The 19,363-nt window shown below is 45.3% G+C and overlaps 2 protein-coding genes across 3 annotated transcripts in view; one reads left to right on the top strand and one right to left on the bottom strand.

Annotated features, from left to right (window-relative positions):
• The first annotated feature begins 221 nt into the window (after positions 1-221).
• On the top strand, positions 222-5,107 carry r3hcc1l (R3H domain and coiled-coil containing 1-like). Of its 2 annotated transcripts, XM_056586616.1 has the most exons (8): positions 222-332; positions 615-757; positions 794-1,219; positions 1,959-2,137; positions 2,254-2,324; positions 2,471-2,566; positions 3,008-3,148; positions 3,888-5,107. In XM_056586616.1, the coding sequence occupies exons 2-8, from the start codon at positions 629-631 to the stop codon at positions 3,938-3,940; spliced, it is 1,095 nt and encodes a 364-aa protein (XP_056442591.1). In that variant the 5' UTR covers positions 222-332; positions 615-628; the 3' UTR covers positions 3,941-5,107. The 2 variants fall into 2 exon arrangements, with proteins under 2 accessions (XP_056442591.1, XP_056442592.1); XM_056586617.1 differs by lacking the exons at positions 222-332; positions 615-757 and having other exon boundaries at positions 764-1,219.
• A 1,060-nt stretch (positions 5,108-6,167) lies between these two features.
• Positions 6,168-19,363, bottom strand: part of LOC130380015 (lysyl oxidase homolog 4-like) — a 19,862-nt gene continuing 6,666 nt past the window's right edge. Inside the window, exons 5-15 of the mRNA XM_056587198.1 lie at positions 17,051-17,089; positions 16,569-16,767; positions 16,104-16,284; positions 14,622-14,776; positions 13,934-14,101; positions 12,943-13,105; positions 12,393-12,636; positions 11,284-11,399; positions 10,071-10,207; positions 7,819-7,930; positions 6,168-7,284 (exon numbers count right to left, since the gene is read on the bottom strand). Of these exons, the coding sequence (XP_056443173.1) occupies positions 7,214-7,284; positions 7,819-7,930; positions 10,071-10,207; positions 11,284-11,399; positions 12,393-12,636; positions 12,943-13,105; positions 13,934-14,101; positions 14,622-14,776; positions 16,104-16,284; positions 16,569-16,767; positions 17,051-17,089 (1,585 nt within the window). The 3' untranslated portion in view covers positions 6,168-7,213. The remainder of the gene's footprint in view (positions 7,285-7,818; positions 7,931-10,070; positions 10,208-11,283; positions 11,400-12,392; positions 12,637-12,942; positions 13,106-13,933; positions 14,102-14,621; positions 14,777-16,103; positions 16,285-16,568; positions 16,768-17,050; positions 17,090-19,363) is intronic.

Genomic DNA, 19,363 nt, shown 5'->3' with positions numbered 1-19,363 from the left:
TTGGGTGAGTCACTATCATGGGCGCCGTAAGCATGCCTAGCCGTATTCAAATGTGCAGGATATTTTCTACTGACGGACGTAATAATTCAGCCACGTTATAACGCGAGGTCGGTGAAAATGCATTACATGTAACCTATAATTACCATCAACATTATTTAATTGGAAAAAAAAGTAGTAGTTACTGAAAATAATAATATTTGTGTAGTTTAGTGGCGCGCACATCAACTACATCTCCCAGAAGCCCTTGTTATGTGCGTCACAGTTACTGCGACCGGTGTTTACATGCAGTCATCCACACAGATTCGGGTAAACCTAAGAAACAAAAAAATAAGGTCAGTTGTATTTACTGTAATATATATAAAGGGAGCAATCTGTAGTATGAGTATTTTTGCGCAAACCATGTTTGAAATGATTGCATAGTAGATGTTCATTTAGATTATTTGTCCTAAACCGTTTTATGTATAGCATGATAGCTTCATTCTCAGCGTGCGTAGCCTGCATAGAGGTCCAGACGTGGTGGTTGCAGTTGTGTTACAAATAGTCTATAGAGATATCATTGCTCGTTTATCTCGTTCAGTTAACGTTATGTCCTCTTCTTTCCTCTTTCTCTATAGCCACTTATTTCGTTATGGAGTTGGAACAGGCAAATAATAAGGATGAGGTGGTCCCCACTGAACCAAATAAGGAAGAGGTGGTAAATAATGATGAGGTGGTCCCCAGTATGCCAAATAAGGATGAGGTGGCAACTCAGGATGAGGTGGCAACTCAGGATGAGGTGGCAACTCAGGATGAGGTGGTCCCCAGTAAGCCAAATAAGGATGAGGTGGAAAATAAGGATGAGGTGGTCCCCACCAAGCCCTTAACTACGAATACATCTCGCTCAAAGAAACAAGACAAGAAACGACTAGATGCATCCAAAGACAAAGCCCAAACCGAAGAAGAAACAAAACCTAGACCTAGGCCTAAATACTCAGATAAATCCAGGAAAAACAAGAAAAACAAATCTGGGCAAGAGAATAAAACTGAAGCTGTGGTTGAGGACACTAAAGTAGAGGAATCCCAAGGCACAGAGGAGCCGTTGGATGAAGACCACACATTAACTAAGCAGGAAGGAACAACTGAGATTACGTCTGAAATGGAAATATTGGCCTTAAATTCAGAAAATGAAGAGGATAGTTGGGATACCCTGTTCAACGACGACGGCGATTGCCTTGAGGAGGTTGGTTACTTTGTTCATTGAGCTGGATTTTTTTACACAATGTGAAAGTGGGAGTTAATGGGCCAATCCCAAAGTCCGGACTCACAGATTCTGCTGCATGTTCCCACAAAATGAGTAAGGCTTTAGGGCTGTACCAATGTCGTAGTACAAAGAGTGTGAGGGATTGAGTACACACTTAACGAGCCCTTTCCGTGAATCTGCATCAGTGCAGACTTAACCTAAGGGAATTACCCACAGTTCAAAGCGTTGTGTTGTGACGTTTACCGAAGAGACCATAGGGAAATTAGGAAGGTAAACGACAGCAAACAAATGATTAATAATTAAGAAAGTTGTAAATATTGTAAAATATGTTTAATGAGGCAGCCTTTTCCTGTGCCTTGGCCGTGTGGAAAACAACAAACTTAAAAATGAAATTTCCCAAACCGGCACTCGGCATGTGTCAGCAACATCTTTGCATTAAACGTTGCCACGGTAACATGTTCTCTCGGAGTGCTGTCCCAATCCTTTACCTATCTGAGCCCATGTGGCCTCACACACTCATTCACTTAAATCAATTAGCATCTGAGATCACTTAAGTTTGTGCGTCCTTAGTCCTGGCTTCTTAGTCCTCAGGGTTCACTTTGGGATTGGCCCCATATATGAGTTTTGCCTAACAGTTACCATTCTATTTTCCATTTTCACATTGTAAAGCTCAAGTGAGAAAGTAGTTAATACCACTATACGCTTTGTCCAATTCCAGGGAAAAGGCAGGAAGAAGAAAAATGTCCAAGACCCCGAGTTTGACTACTACAATATGGACCAAGAGGCTGATGAGGAACTTGAAATGACGGACGACGAACTGTCTCACATCGTCGAAATCTACGACTTTTCACAAGAGTTCAAGACCGAGGACCTTCTCAAGCTCTTCGAATCCAGCCAGTTAGTGCTTTTTTTTAACGTCGCACAATTCCATTTTTAGTACGTATAGATGTCCCTTTATAAGGCATTAGAATAATGACTCTTTCTCTATCGCTCTCTCTCTCTCTCCATCTCAGGCTGAAAGGCCTTGACATCCATTGGGTGGATGAAAGTCATGCTCTCGCTCTGTTCTCCAGCGCTGTAGGAGGTTAGTAAGGGGGCTTTTAATGAATTGTAAAAAATAACGATTTTCACCTAAGCTTTTTAAAAAAAAATCAATTTCATGCTTTTTATGTAGTGTAATAAGCTATCCTTTTTTCTTTCTTTCTTTCTATGTTGTTTGATAATAATAAGCCCGGGATGCCCTGAGATCCAAACAGCCACTCTTAAAGGTGCGCCCTCTCTCCAAGTCCTCCGCAGCTACCAAGGCCAAGGCTCGGAGCTGCTCAGGTACGGCCCCCCCCCCACACACCATGGGCCTCTCTTTGTTTATCATAGGATCAAGATGCACCGGGTCGAATGAGTGTTGACAGACGTGTTTGTGGTGGGGGGAGGGTCTGGGTTATTGGGCATGCATTGTGTGTGTAGAAATGATTTGTGCCTGAGGTGTTTGCAGAAAGATATTTTCAGTTGGAGAACTGTGTGGGTATACATATTTCCTTATTGGCTGCAAAATCTTTATGTTGGGTCTCCAAAGGATTTATAGGCCGGTCATTTTCCTTAATTGAAGATGATGCCACTAGTAAGTTAAAGAAGCAACGGTACGTCTGTCTAGGTATGGGGGGGGGGTGGCGGGTGCTCCGCTAACTCCCACCAGACGATAGCGGGGGGATTATAAGGGGGGCTCCCCATGCCCACATTCATCTGCATGTTCCCCCCCCGGCCCCCCAGACTACCTGCTGCCCGCTAAGGAGAGACCCCCGACCAGCGCGATGCTGGCCCGCAGGATGGTGATGGGAGCCCTTGGGGTGAAGAGCCCCCAGAGCAAGGAAGATCGCGACGCCGAGAAGAAGAAGATCCAGGAAGCCCGAGGTACGCCGAACTCGCTTAGCATTTAGCGTGCGGGCTTCGATCCTAAATGGAGCCTGAGGCATTATTAGTTTTTCTTATCATGCCTCTCTTGGGTAATTATATGTATATCTGAATGATTTTCAAAGCAAATAAGGAGACACAAGAATCCTGCCCATCCATGCCAAACCTAATTTTATCATTATTTGAAACGAGTCATTCTTGTTTGCGATGCAAGGTAACGTCCACCAGTGGGAGCTGTCTTAAAGAAAATCCAAACTAAATCAGAGGTCCAATTAAAGAAAAGGAGAGATTGTGCTTTGCTCCTGGTGTCCGTTGACCGTTTGCAGATCCTAACAAGTCTCTAATTACTGTAGCCGTCGTGTCCCTCAACAGTAGCAGCAGAAGATCATAGCATGCACAGCCACAAGTGGTTGTCTGTTTCTGACCGTTGCTAAACAAGCTATACATGGGTCCCTTTGGGCTTTGGACGGATGTCCTGTTGTTGATCTACATGCAAAATGACAACCGTGGGTTTGAGATCAACGGTGCGATAGATCTAGAGGGCGCCCATCGCGTGTCTAGAGCGGATTAAAACAACTCTATTTATATGCATGACATAATAAACTGTGATATGAGAGGCATGAGAGGCAAAAATTGTAGGAGGACAAATCTTTTGTGAATGCGATTTAACCAGGGATGGATATACGCTGAAGCCTTTGTGTCTGCCTGTGACTGTGTCTGTGAACCACTTTTGTTTCAGATCAAAAGCGCATGGCCGCCAAACAGCGGGAAGACGCCTGGGAGGGAAAGTGAGCGCGGAATCCGGGGCCCTCGTGTTCTCCACCGGACAGAAAGCAGCCCTCGCACCCTTGCTCCTTTTCCTCTTTATCACCGGCCACGTAATGGGCAGTCTCCATACCATAGCTCTCCACTATGGACCATATAAAAACCGGACTCTATACTTTGCGCTCTGCCCACCTCCTTCTCTCCCAGCTGGAGAACATTTTATTATCTAACTCAGCCCTGGTTTTTACTCGCAGGACAGCTCTCTACTCGCCAGGGCGGGAGTGGGTAGTCACCCAAGCCCTGGTGCGTTTTCAGCGTCTCCACTGATCCGGGCACAGGGCTTGGGCTCCACTCTTGCTCTCTATGTGGAGCCTGGTTCCCCTGTTGCATAAACATTGCTGGTGCTGTACACCGAACCGTGAGTGTTTAGGTTACGCTGTATGGAGTGATAACGTCGGATCTAGATAGGATCCGTCTTTATCATATCAATTGTAACTGATCTTTATGAAGTAGGCCCTCTTGGATCAGCCATCTTCTGAGGTTTTAAACCAACCCTTTTTTCCGGATCAATCATGGCTTTGCAAGGAAGATCCATATGAAATTGTAAAAAAGTGCAGGTTCCTTTTTTTTTTATCCATTATTAAATTATCCTTTCAAGCTTTTTTTTGGTAGAAATCCATTTCGAGTCTTTGCTTCATTCTGGGCATTCCAAACGAAAATAAGCTATTTTCACCAACAACCTGTTATTTTGTCATTTAACATTGGTGTCGGCATGTTGAGTAAGTGACCACACAAATAGAAAATAGTTTTTTAAGACGAGTTACCTCTTATTATTTTGTTATCGTAAACATCTCCTTGTAATTGTGTGCATTGCTTTCTAATTAGGACGCCATTCTGGGAAAACTCAGGTCACAGAAGTCTGGATTCATTAGATCAAGAAACTGATGCAGTGCAATAATACTATGGTTTAGCTTCAGAGCCAGCTTAGCTTTTTCAGTCATTTAGAATTGAGTAGTTTCTATGTTAACCAAATTACTGAAGAATAGACGGTGCTCTGTTCGTCTCAGTGCTTCATGCTTTTTGAAACATCCTTTAAAATGTATCTTCACTTATTGTTTCTTCAATGTTATTTTTCTTGTTTGTGCAAAAGTCTGATTAAAACAAATGTCTAATTATATTTTCGTTTTCTGTTTTGTTAGCCCACACTTTGTTCACCCTTAGTTCCGTTGGGCTTATCCAAGCAGGGGATGGTTAACTCTTAGCGGTGTTGGATTCTCCCCCTTCAGGTCTCAAGTCAGACCTATAGCCACTTTAGTCTGTCTCAACCGCTCTTTCCAGCGTCATTGAGAGATCTAAGCTTGGCCACACTTTTCAAGTTTATTGTGGTTTTAAGAGTAGGTAACGCACCCTGCATTACAAGAAGTTCACTGAATGCAAACCACAACTAAGCCAAAAGCGATGCGTCATGTGGCAAATTAGATGGATGCACACACACACGCACACACGCGCGCACACAGGCACTGGGGTCGTTCTGCAGGCTGTCTGCCCATGACAATGTAGGGACATTGTTGACATCACCACAATGAAACTAAGGTAGGTAAAAGACATGCCTTCAAGGATAGTTGTTATCCGGGCAGCGGCCGTGACCATGAACTGGTTGACTGTGGTACACTCTCCATGTAGAGGGCTACCATTCAGCGTATGCTAAGTGTCTTAGAATGACGGTATTTATTTTAACTACAGTAATTAACCCATAACGCATTTCCCATGAAGAAGAGGTTACATCAGAACTGTGCAAAAAAAAACAAAAAAACGCTTTAACAGTTCAAACTCACTTCTGCGGTCTTCAACTCTTCCACAGGTCAGAGTTTATTTAGACGAAATTCTGTGTACACCCTTTTAGGCGATTACTTTTCACATGCAAAGCATAAAAATGAACAAATTCTAGACCAAAGGACCGACGGGTACAACTGCAGCCAACCTTGGTAGTATATTTAGAGTGTTCTTAGCAAGCGGCGGTCGGCCGGGAGAGTTTCCAGTGTGTTTGTGTTTGCTCATCAGTCGGAGTGAGGTTGGAAACAGCCGTAATGGGCTGGTTGGCACGCGGCTGAATTCGGGAGAATGGGAAATCCAGTCTTTGGTTCAGACTTGAACCCTCCGATGGATGCAGTCATTATGATTACTTTGAAATGGAATTAAAAACCACCAGGGGTGATAGCTTGATAATATACACTATTTTGGTTTTTTAGGCCTATATGCATTTTTTTTCCATCACTGCGTTAGTGGTGGTTGGTGGTTAAGTCTTCGTTCAAATAACCATGCCCCAAATAAACCGTAGTTTTACAATTTCATGTTTATTTGTTTAACTACCATTACCAACTACTGTTGAATACTGTTAAAACAATGAGAACTCAAGAGATGATGCTAATGTTTGTCAGATAGCTAAAGAACAAACAAACATGATACAAAATAAAGTACAACACATAACTAAGTTACACAGGAACAAGTATCAAGTATGTCAAAAGTACACACAATACAGTATAAATTATTGAGCTATAGCTACAGAAAAAGAATCCATAGAGGTAATATCAAACTGTACATGACAATACATTTGCAATACACCACATCATTTATTCAAATAAAGCAAATAGCACCATGCAATTTGTCAGTTCTCATTTAAAAAAACATTGGGTCCCACAGTCAATACTGCATCTGTAATATTTAACTATGACAGCATGACTCCAGCTGGTATTAAATCTGTTCAGTATATTCTCTCTACTAAAAAGTATAAACTAGGTGGACAACGGTCTCCCCGAAAACGTATAGGTGTATCTTTGAATACCCGTGACTTTGTGCCATTAACTTAAAACTGTGGTTATACTTAAATGAAAAGTGCAAAGCACTCTAAATTTAGTTGAAACTTGTACTTACTACCAATTTTGACACTTGAAATGCCTTGCTTTCATCTCAAAACACCCTCTTTCCTGTGGTTGTTAATTTCTGACGTTTCTTGCATTATTCATACATCCATACATCCACCCATTCATTCATTCATTCATTCATTCATTCATTCATTCATTCATTCATTCACTCACTCTGTCTCCAGGGGACGCCCAGGGAATCTCAATTTGACCCTTTTGAATTAACCCTTTCACCCCCCATCTCATTAATATCTTCCCAAAAGGAATATTAAGAAACAATTTCGCGGGAGACATTGTGGGTTTCTCCTTCCTTCTCCGTTGCGTGTTATTTTGACGTGTGGTTTCATCTGTTTGGCTCTGAGTTCTGAGACTTCTTCACTCATAGCAGGTTGTTGGAGAGCAGGCGCTGGTGATCAAACAGGTCCTCTGCTCCGGGACTGTACGAATCAGCTGAACGTAGAGAAAGGAAGGGAGAATGAACCTCAACGTCAACGTTTCATTCCGCATTTAACATGTAGAAGAGGAAAATGTTAGGAGCGGAATGAGAGAGTATAAAGTTAGTGATTTGTTACGGTACACCTATGTATGGCGAATATATTGGCTGTAGGGTTTTTTAAAGCTAGGTCTTTGAATAGAGATTATGTATTATCAATAGAGCGTACGGTTTAGTAATGGTAGACCTATGTATAGTTTGTAGTCTCTTGTGTTTTATGCATAGAGAGTATATAGTCTCAAGTGTTTTGTAATGGTAGGTCTTTGTCTAGAGAATATATAGTGTTGTGTTTTTTAACAGTAGGCTTACGTATAGAGAGTATATAGCCTCCAGTGTTTTGTAATGGTAGGCTTACGTATAGAAATTATTAAGCCTCCGGTGTTTTGTAATGGTAGTCCTAGAGAGTATATAGCCTCTAGTGCTTTATAATGGTTTAACTACAAACACTCCTATGTATGGAGATGAAGCTGTAAAGGTAGGGCTACTCTTACCTGCATGGCAGCCAAACATGAAGACCCGAGCTCCGTCGTACTTGCACCGGCAGCGCATCACGTTGTTCTTGAAGTCCGACTCGGCCATGTCCAGCGACGGGTTCACCTCCACCTGCACCGAGACACAGTCAGTCAGAGACATGGGGAGGAGACTTTGATGACCTGAGTTTGTTTAGATCAGAATCTGTTTCATTGGCATTTGCACAGCCCAATTAGGCAGTGTAATTGCCTTAGGACAACGGATGTAAATTAGCAACTAAGATAACTCCGGCATATTTATATTGATGCTCTGGCTGACATGTTAATTAATGTGCACTGTCCTAATCAAATAAATTATTAATAATAATAATAATAATAATGACATTTAGTGTAACTAAATGCAGTAGGCCTCCAACTACAAAGTGAGTAAGTGCATTTATCTATGAATGTATGAATTTATAGTGGCACATATTTAAAAATAAATAAATTCTATAGTTCCTGTTCCTAAATTACCGATCCAGGGAATTAAACCAGGGAACACTCAAGATTTTCTCCCTCCGGTGACTTAGACCCTGTCTAAGTAGTCTGAACTGAGCCATGGACTAGACAGGGAGCCTCAGAGGATGTTTATTCAGGTTGGAGCCAGAAGTGACAGGCGGCTTCTCGATAGCCATGATATCACATCTAATCTGGTCCAAGACGAAGAAGAGCCGAGGTACAACCATGACAGTTCTGGCCTGGGGTTGGACTACAGCGTATCATTAGGACGCCGCTATGGTCGGTTGCCATGGTTGCTAGTTCTCCGCCCGTCTGTCTGCAGTATAGGCTATATATAAAACACAAACGATTTTTCCTGACGCGCACTTCAAACAGATAACCTGACCACATATTATTTAAAGCCGCGCTCTTTCAGGTTTTATTATGCCGTTCTGCGGCCAGAGATATGTTTTAATAGAAACATTTTGGATATAAGTAAAACATTGAACATTTGATTATATATGTATACTCCTTGGTTCAGCCTAATCCCCCCCCCCCCCCCCAAACACTTAATTTGGGGTCTTAAAAAGAGCAGAGCCCAACGATTCCAGCACATATTTTACAGAACACCATATTAACTTGGCTGCATTTCATTCCCTTTTTACCAGCTGACACAATGATGTGAAAGAAATGGGCCCAGGGCCTCCGTTATAATACAATGAAAGGGAAGTCACCGTCACTGTATAAAAGGCCATGAGGTTTTGCTGCTGATTTTTTAAATGACGGGGCAATCAGCGAGAATCAGGCTGAGGTGAACATGAGTCACGGGTTTAAAAGCAGCCGCCTAAAAGGGCTGATCCCCCAAGCGGCCCCAGAAACACCCAGTTCCACCGAGGGGCCGCTGCTCCGACGCTCACATCTCTCTCACTTCTAACGCAAATGTATTATGTGACCTTAATGACAAACCACAAAGAGTTTGCTTGGCCTCCCTGGGTTGCCATAGTGATGCTTGGGTCTACTGTTTGGGACAAAGGCTCTGGTTATATGGGGTTAAGACATGACTCATGGATGTGTGTGTGTGTGTGTGTCAGGGTCTGTCTGGTGTACATACACACACACACACACTGGTGGATGGATGTGGTTTATGCACGCATTCACACGCACGGATGCACGTGCACAATACACCCACACTTACACACATACCAGGGGATGAGAATCAAGGTGGATCATCTAAAATTAAACATACATATAATAAACCGTAAATACATACAACGAGATCCTGTTTGCTGTTTTGCAATGCTGACTGAGCCTTTTATAAATCCCAGTTCTAAAGCCCTCGGTTTGCATTCCTTGACTAATACTGGGTCTACGTTTTCACTAAGTGCAGGTTCAATTTGTGATTTTTAAATATGCACTCACCCATAAACTATACACTGTATGCACGCAGTACGAATACATCAGTGTCTGGAATCGCAGCCGAGGCAAATTTTGTTGAAATTATAGCCGCTATCACAGAGTTTCATCTCTTCGTTTTCCCAACAGTCAAAAAACACCTTTTCATTTTTCTATTTCTATATGGAGCTGACTTTTCCGCTCAATTTAACAGGCAATTCAAACAACCAAAATGACGGATATAAATACATCATGATTTCCCCGCCAACCTTTTTCGGTTTTAGTGAACGGAGACTTTAAAAAGTCCTATAAATACTCAGAAGAGCAAATTATATAGACTAAAGAGCTGTGTAAGGAGTTTGCATTCAACCAGATAGTGGCATGGTCATTTGGTGCATCCTGACCTGGAAGATGTATTCACCAGGGCGTATATCCGTGATGTCCACCCACTGGCAGTCGATGTCGTGCCGGTAGGTGTCCCAGCAGCCCACGGAGATGCCCTGGTCGCCCATGTTGTAGCAGGAGAAGCGCTTCTGCATTCCTGTTGGCAAAAGGCGGAGAGGGAGGGTTGACCGTGATGTGTCTGCAAGGGCTGGATACGTTGGCATGAAGGATAAAGTAAAGCAGTAAGCATTTAGGCTGTGTGTCCATCCGTCCATCTGTGTACGTGTGTGGGCTTGTGCGTTAGGGCTGGGCGATTAATCGAATTTTGATCTCGATTTTAGTGTCAAACGAGCACAAAACTAAGATAATCGAGTTTTTGATTATTATTTTATTTTTTTGCATTAAACGTTTTATAGAAAGGGCAGTACATATATTCTTTTAGATTTGAACATTTTCTTTTTGACCATTTTGTGTGTTTTTTTAAGGTGTTCTCAGTTAGAAAGTATCTTTTGGGAGAGATGTGCTGAAGAAATACATCATATTTTCAAATTCAAACATAATTGTTGGAATTATCGTGATTTCAATATTGACCAAAATAATCGTGATTACGATTTTTTCCATAATCGAGCGGCCATATGCGTGCGTGCGTACGTGAGTGAGTTTGTTTGTTTGCGCTTGTGTGTGTGAGTGCCGGTGTAATGTATCGCTGTTCAAAGTAAGGGTTTTTCTTGGAGCTAAACATGATCTTCCATGGCCTTTTCTGATTTTTGTCTTATCATTGATTTTTCCCTGCTGTGTCTTTGGACAATATACCCTGAACAATACTTTGGCTATTTGTAGACTACATACTAATCTTTTTAAATTACGCACAGGCTTCCTAATCTATTTATTTATTCATTGATTGAACCAGCTTTTTTGTATTTGATATGGTGGTTTTTATTCTGTATTTTATCAACGGTATTTTGATTTTGATTTTATCTATATCTCTACGCCTGGAGCACTTGTTGTTACTGTTATGTCATTGTATTCTGTCAATGTTGTCTGTGTGTAATGTGTGTATGCAGCCCACTCCTTTTACCTGCAACCAAATCTACCCTTGGGTACAAATAAAGTTACCCTGCCTTACCTTACCTTTATCTGCTGTCGCAAAAAAAACACTACACTGTAAACAAATAGATGATGTCTGATCAAATAGAGGTAAAAGCACAAGAATCAAAGAGCATTTCCTGCTACCTTCAGGGCAGTAGGTGTCTTCCAGACAGAAGCTGGCCTTATGGCCCTCAGCCACCCTGGTCCCGTTCAGGGTGAGCAGGTCGTAGTGGGTGAACACCTCGATGCTGTGGTAGTGCCTGGGAGAGGGAGAAACGAGGCGTTTTCAAAGGGACCAAATTTCAACGGTACCGTTTGTAGGCTTAAATCGGTTGGAAAACTTTTCCAGGCTACTGGCCTGGAGTTGCGTCTCCTATTGGTCGATATAAGTGTCTGTTGATATCTCCGAGGACCACACGGAAAGAATGCGTCATGGGCTCTTTACGTTTTTATTAATGCTATTCGAGATGGGGGGGTCGGAAAATAGATTTCCATGGTCGAAGATATGTCCAAAAGAGACGGTTTTGTTTTCGCTGTTGCTCGCACACAGACAAACACACACACACACGCACCCACACACACAGACACACACAGGACACGCCAAACAATCTAGCAAAAAATATAAAGAAAGGGTTCCAAGTGTTCATTTGAGGGTTGAGAGGTTAAGGAGGAGGAAGAGGCTTGGTTCTCTCTCTCTCTTTAGGACTTCAAACACCGCAACCGCGGAGATAAGACGCCAACATGATTAGAGCACTCACTCCCCCTCATTCTAACCACAGGTTCCCCAGTCAAGCAAGTGGATGATAACTTATATTGTGTCCATTGTGTTCAATTATACAAATCGTAGTTATCAAAGCTACCATATCCTATTTCCCCGATTGAAGTGGAAATGCATGCTGTGCGTTTGCAGAGTACAGTCACACTCTGGGAAACCCTTCTGCTTTCACTCAACAGTGTATCAAGGGTTCCGATCCTGCAGCCATTCTACATTACACTTTAGACACTTTAGATGGGGGACCTTTTGCAGGGATTTCTCAGCAATATAAAGTAATCTTCGAACCGGTGTTTGGCCTCTTGCCCGAGGAGACAAATAACCTCGCAGACACTGGGGTTCAAACCCAGACCCACCTGGACCGGGCGTCAGACTCTCGAACCACTAGACCGCCCTAGACCGCCGACATTGCGGGTAGGAGCCGAGAACCTCTTCGGGGCTGGCAGTCGGGCACCCTCACCCCCAACCCAGGGGGCCTCACCTGTGGCACTGGTGCCAGGTCCAGGACTCCCTGGTGGCCCTGGGTCTGAAGTCGGCGCGGCCCAGGTTCATGATGCGGGAGGAGAAGCGCAGCAGGCGGCGGTGGCCGTAGGGCCAGGCCATGCGGGAGGCCGAGGACGACAGGCAGTTCTCCTCGTTGGCGCAGGTCAGCAGGTGGAGGGGCCGGTCCTCCAGGTAGGCCGTCTCCTGCACCAGCTGGGCGTCCACCACCAGGTCAGGGGCCGCTGCGTGGAGTGGGGGGGGGGAGAGGTCGAGGTTACAAGTGCCCCCCTGCACAGATGTCATTCACGAGTGTGTCCTAGCAGGGGCGGATCCAGGCGGGGGGGGGGGGCACTGTGATTGGCCAATCCCAGTACATTCGGCACTTCGACTCGGCTTTCAACTTGTCGATCAAAATGTGTGCACCACTCTGCAGAGGCGCAGTGTTGAGGACGGGCCCCGTCCCCCCTCCTACACCCCTCTGAGCCCGCCACTGTGTCTTAGGGCTGGGGGTGGGTTAGGGTGGTGGGTTAGTAAGGGTCCGGGCTTACTCTCCACACAGCTGACCCCCGCAGCGCGTCCCTCCCCCCCTCGGGGGCAGTAGACGTTGGTGTTGCGTCGGCACCGCTGGACGGACATCTCAGAGCCGTCGCAGTGGGTCCCGCTCAGGACCAGCTCCCCGGCGTCTGGGGTCCCGGGCCAGTACCAGGTCTCCTGCACACACACACGCAGGCACGCACGCACATATTTAAACACATGCACACACACGCAGGCAGGCAGGCACGCACGCACGCACATTTTCAAACACATCCACACACACACACACGCACACACAGACACGCACACGCATATTCAAACACACGCACACACACACACATACACACACATATTCAAACACATAAACACACATGCACCAACACACATATACAAACATACGCACAAACCCAGTAACACAAAGAGATATATATACATCAGATTGTTTCCTTGGCAGATTGTCACTTAATCCCGTTGTTTAAAAAGCCTAGCATTTATGTTGTTTATGTCATATTATCTTTACCAACATCTGTCATAGCACTCCCTCAAGACACACACACACACACACACATACAGACACACACACACCCACCATCTTTTTGCAAGTGCAACTCTATTTTCATTTCAGTTTTGTTTGCTCTCAGAGTTTTCTCTCTCTCTCTCTCGCTCTCTCTCCAAATCTTTCTCTGCTTTTCCTTCCCCACTCTCTTATTTTAGTTCCAGTGGAAGTGGACGTTTGAGAAGCCTGTAATTACCCCCGGCTTCAGTAATAACACAGCATAGAGAGACGAGATGGGGAGGAGATGCAGGAGAAGAACAAAAACAACAATAACATCGAAAAACTGACAGTGGGGATGGAGTGAAGAAAAGTATTGTATTATAGTGCCTAGTATTCTGTTTTGCTGTCGGGTGCGGTTGTATACAGTAATATCCTGTGATTGTTCGGCGTGTTGCACTGGGCCCAGTATCATGTTGTGTTATGTGTAGCCAACGTTATGTTGCCCTCACCTGGTGAGCCCGCGATGCGAAGCCGAATCCCAGCTGTCGACAGACCACCATGGCCTCGTTGAGTCCCCAGTTCTCACTGCACACGGACCCCCAGCGTTTGACCCCCCCCACCTCCATCAGCACCTCCAAACGGCCCTCTGTAGCCTCCCTGCCCCCCGCAAGACGCACCTGGGGGAGGGGGAGGAGGAGGGGGAGGGGAGGAGGAGGGGATGGGAGGGGGTGGAAGAGGAGGAGGGGGTGGAGGAGGAGGAGAAGGAGGGGGAGGAGGAGGGGAGGGTAGGGGGAGGAAGAGGAGGAGGAGGGGAAGTGAGAGGAAGAGGAGGAGGGGGTGGAGGGGAGGGGGAGGAGGAGAGGTTGGAGGAGAAGGAGGGGCAGGAGGAGGAGGAGGGGAGAGGGAGAGGAAATGGAGGTGGAGAAGAAGGAGGAGGAGGAGAAGTTAGGTTGGATAAGCAGCCCCTCCCTTTACCATGTGGTTTGAAATTGAAATCAGTCCTTAGACTTAGATGACTATAGATTAGATTTGAGTAGACGAGATTAGAGAAGGATTCAAATTGGATCAGAGTTAGATTATATTCAGACTGAAATCGGATTAAGAATAAGAATAGGATTCCGATTGGATTAGATTAAGATCAGATGGAGTGAGATCAGATTGCAGTACATTGGATGAGGTTGGTGTGCAGGTTCATACCGTGGTCTGCAGGCCGGTGTTGGGGACGTTGCAGCGGACCGCCACGTCCTGGTTGTGTTTGCAGCTGTAGAGGGGCACCTCTCTGAAGGTACAGTCCATGACGGACTGCTCCCGGCCGGTACACTGAACGCTGTTCATGTGAATGGGACCAGAACCTACAATCGTGGCAGTGAGACGTGTTATTCATTGATGTTTTATGGAGGAATAAGACAGATTCAGGCAAAGCAACATGCACACTTTCATAAAGGAAACACAACTAAATTTCAAATGTATTTTTACTTCTAAGCAGCACTATTATTTCGGATACTGTATGTGTGCAAATATAGATATAAAAAAGCAATTAATCTAAAACATACACACACACATGCATGAATGCTTGAAAAAACACAAAGATTACATCCTAGTAACACTTTATACATTTTCAGACTGGAGGAAAGGGTTTGAGTGTGTATTTGAGTAGATGTATGAGGCTTCTCACAGACACAGCCTATAATTTGGCCACAAATAGTGAATGATGTCACTCCCAGTTTCACTGGCGGCATTGTGCCTATCCCGGACAAAATGTCCTTCCCCTTACGGCTTATGTAGTTGCTCAGTTGACCTCAGCCCAATGTTTTATTCAACATGTGCTGTGCTCTCTAAAACTGCTGCTTCACGTGAATCTTGGTCTCTTTAGATTCACACACGTAGCCCGACGCGGTATCTTCCCATTGTGACAACGATGCCTGCCCCGTGCTGCCTCCCCATGGCACTCAGTTGTGTAAAACCACCATAAAAACCATCAAGCTTCCACCAAGCCGTACGCAAAGGGAACATACAGCATGCTCACAGAATGGGATGAAATCAACGTGATTACAGCGTTCTGGTAGTAAAGAGACAACAAGTAGCAGCAAAGGGAAAATAGCGCTGGTTAAATTGGGCGACGTATAAAAATACACGTATGTCTGTGTCGCACATCTGTGCCGGGACTTGTAAGGCACCGCAGGGAGCAGCCGAAGTGATTGCAATCAGTCGACGTGCCGACGCCTGCCAAATTAACCGCCGTTGACTCGTGGGTTTTCGAAGATGGCTCATGTTTCATATTTTCATGTTTATTTTGACAACGAACCGCCCCTTTTGGGGCCGCAGGAGTCTTGTAGCGTAAATTAGAGTCAGCGGATCACTGTTAGCATTGAACTGCGACAATCCCTTTATTTATTTGTGCTTATTTGGCTGCAGGCGGCTGTCTACAACTGTGTTTAGAATGGGAGGGGTTTGGTGCGTGAGGTGGTGTTTAGTCTGCAGAAAGGGTATGGTAACTTGAACCGGATTGACCTTGTGATGGCTGTCTGAACTTTGTGTGCGTTAACCAAAAAAAAGACGACACAGGATATATCACTGAACCTCCCGTCAAATTTGATGCTAGTGAAGTACATGTGAGTCTAAGGATGGGCCTGGCCATCCATCCATCCAGTCAGTCAGTCGAGTGGTGCCTCATCTCACCCTGCCCGAGCTGGGCTCTTCTGAGGGCTTCCTTGGCGGTCCCGAAGCCCAGCTCCCTGCACACCACGCTGGCCGCCGGGACGTCCCAGAGGTGGTCACACACCGAGCCCCACTTCCCCTCCCGCAGCACCTCCACGCGACCCTCCCCGAGCCGCGGGCCGGCCTTCAGACGCACCACCGCCTGCAGTGTGTGTGTGTGTGTGGGTGTGTGCGTGGGTAGGGAGGTTAGAAAGAAATAGGAGTTATATCATAATATACATATAGTCTGTGATATAGTAGTTTATCATTGTTCATATCTTTGTGGGATATGTGGTCAACTAAAGGAATACGTAGTGATCAACGAGTATGATGGAACTCCTAATCCATACTCCTCCTTCTTATACTGCTCCTAATACTAATAACACAAATCATAACGATACAAATAATAATAATTCATAAAATAATACCCAAGCAGGCCATGCCCACCTGAACAGTCGAGGGTCTTCCGGCGTTGGCGAACTGAGCTCCAGGGACGCAGCGCACCACGGCGTGCATCCCCCCTGGGCAGGGGGTGTCGCTGCGGGAGAAGGAGAGCTGGGCCGAGCACTGGGCTAAGGACGCCTCGGCCCCCTGGCACTGCACCCTCTCCACCCAGTAGCCCTTCTTACTGGAGAGCGCCCGCAGCCTGGGGGTCCCACAGAAGGCCAGGAGGTTAGGAGGTAAGATCTATCGTTGTCCCAGACTGGACATATCTGGGGTTCAACTAAGTTCAGGTTTCAAGAGTTTTATTGGTCAACTTAGTTAGTGAGTAAAAAACTACAAAAATCTAAATGAATAGGGGAAATTTATCTAGATACACAATGTAAGGACAATGCATAAAAGAACAAAATGTCAAAATATGAGTATTTCTATGACCAACGATATCAATATTGGGTGTTATTCTCCAAAAGAGGCTGTGCTGACTTTACCTCGAGGATGGGTCGGCAATCTTGGAATCCCACAGTTTCCTGAAAGACAAAGAAGGATGGGGGACGTTTTAACAGGCGTGCCATCACACTCTCTTCAGACCTATCTCCCTTGTTTGCTTTACACAGATAGCTCTCATCCCATGTGCGGCGTCTGTTCTATACTTAAATCCTGAGTGTACATGTGGCCTCTCATACACTGGCTGTTGCTTTTCCTGCTCCTGTTTGTCTCACATACCCTTACTTACCTTTCCATTATATAGCTCATTACAGCCTCAGAATTTAAAACTGTAAATACCAGTTGGCAAAGTGCTATATATATATATATATAAAAACAGAAAATAAGAGGAACGGTGAGGGAGACAGATTCCATTCTCCCTCTTTTTTCAAAATTCAAAACCAGAACCATTTCCTCCTTCCTGTGTTTTTGTAGTTTTTTATCCCTCATTCATGGATATTTTGGTTTGAAAGCGCCACTATAGAAGATGTCTGGAGTGGGACCTATATGTGGAACAGCGCTATGAATACACATTGAGAGACGGGTATTAATTCTTTGCTACCAGCCTATTGAGAGCAACCGCAGGGCTGACAGAGAACGTTGTCCACTTTTATGGACATAATGTAAGAAGTCCAATCCAAAAGTTAGCCCTGTTGATCCAACGTTTACCCACAATATCAGGCCAGTACATGTACCAATACACACACACACACACACACACACACACACACACACACACACACACACACACACACACACACACACACACACACACACAGACACACACACACACACACACACACACACACACACACACACACACACACACACACACACACACACACACACACAGAGTAGACACATTTACCACACTAAAAGCCTGCAAACAGTGAGGGAAGAAATGGGAGACTTCAATAAAAAGCATGATTCACAAACCAGACCAGTCTGGGAAGTGTTACACACACACACACACACACACACACACACACACACACACACACACACACACACACACACACACACACAGACACAGACACACACACACACACACACACACACACACACACACACACACACACACACACACACACACACACAAACACACACACACAGGATTACAGTCACACCAGAAACAGGTGTAATGTGACCTCAGACTGACAACATCAGTCCGTTTGAGCACGCACACAAAGAGAAATTATGCCACTAACCACTAACCAACATGGATTCCCAGTGAAACTCAGAACAATGGAAAGTGGCTGAAGGAGACCGTCTCTCCAGCAGAGCCTCAGCCTCCGAGCCTCCCCCAAGCCTAGTAGCCTCCTGAGCCTCCTAGCCACCCCCAGCCTCCTAGCCTCGCCCAGCTTCCTCCAGCCTCCCTCTTTGCCCCCCAGCCTCTCCGCCCACCCCCCTACCCCCTCTGTCCTCAGAGCTTAGAGGGAACCGTGAGGGTAGACCTCAGTGGAGAGACCACAAGTCAGTGTGGCGGAGAGAGCTTTGCAGTGCATAAACCACACGCACACACGCACACACACACACACACACACACACACACACACACACACACACACACACACACACACACACACACACACACACACACACACACACACACACACACACACACACACACACACACACACACACACACACAAAATGGAACAAGGCCCACAGGCACCGGGGAAAAAGAGCTATAGGAGAGAATGTCCCGGAACATTCCGTCCTTTCAGATCCTGTGGCTTGCGATATGAAAACATGGATGAACAAATAGAAGTAAATAGAACAACATAAATCAAATGTACATTGTTTGTATGTGTGTGTGTGAGCATGTGGAGGTAGTGTGGGTCTGTGTGAATGTGTACGCATGTCTTTGCGTTGCCAGTCTGTCTCTGCAGTAGGCGTTGCGTCTTTACTGTAATGGTGACGTGTATATATACATCAAATAGACTTGAGACAAAGAGCCTTTTGGAAGGTTTCACAAAACAGTCAATTAAAAACAAGACAGACATTTGGTGCCGTTGGTTCCTCTGAGTGAGTGTGTGAACGGGGTGGTGGCGGGGGTGCTGCTGAGCTGCTTCAGAGGGAGTGCTACCAGTATATAATTGCCCAGGGTTCGCTCGGCAGTGTCTGCGCTGCGGTCGGAGCGGTAGCATGTCCGTTAACACACGGCAGACATGCAAATATGCGCTTGCTTACATATCAGTGGGCCCCGCCGCACCCTGCTTATAAAGAGGAGCCCGGGGCTGACGCTGTGCATGCTGGGAAACAACCAGCGAGTGATGTAAGACTGTTGTTTTTTTTTTTTTAAGTCTTCAACACGG

This window comes from Gadus chalcogrammus, chromosome 3, assembly GCF_026213295.1.
Source record: "Gadus chalcogrammus isolate NIFS_2021 chromosome 3, NIFS_Gcha_1.0, whole genome shotgun sequence".
Lineage (NCBI taxonomy): Eukaryota > Metazoa > Chordata > Actinopteri > Gadiformes > Gadidae > Gadus > Gadus chalcogrammus.
The sequence above is the reverse complement of the archived record's forward strand: the minus strand, read 5'-3'. Positions and strand labels throughout refer to the sequence as shown.

Excerpts from the sequence above, each read along its gene's own strand:
- r3hcc1l (XM_056586616.1), top strand. The coding sequence starts at position 629 with ATGGAGTTGGAACAGGCAAATAATAAGGATGAGGTGGTCCCCACTGAA. Across the intron at positions 2,325-2,470 it reads GTTCTCCAGCGCTGTAGGAG|CCCGGGATGCCCTGAGATCC; the intron begins GTTAGTAAGGGG and ends GATAATAATAAG. Across the intron at positions 2,567-3,007 it reads CAAGGCTCGGAGCTGCTCAG|ACTACCTGCTGCCCGCTAAG; the intron begins GTACGGCCCCCC and ends CCGGCCCCCCAG.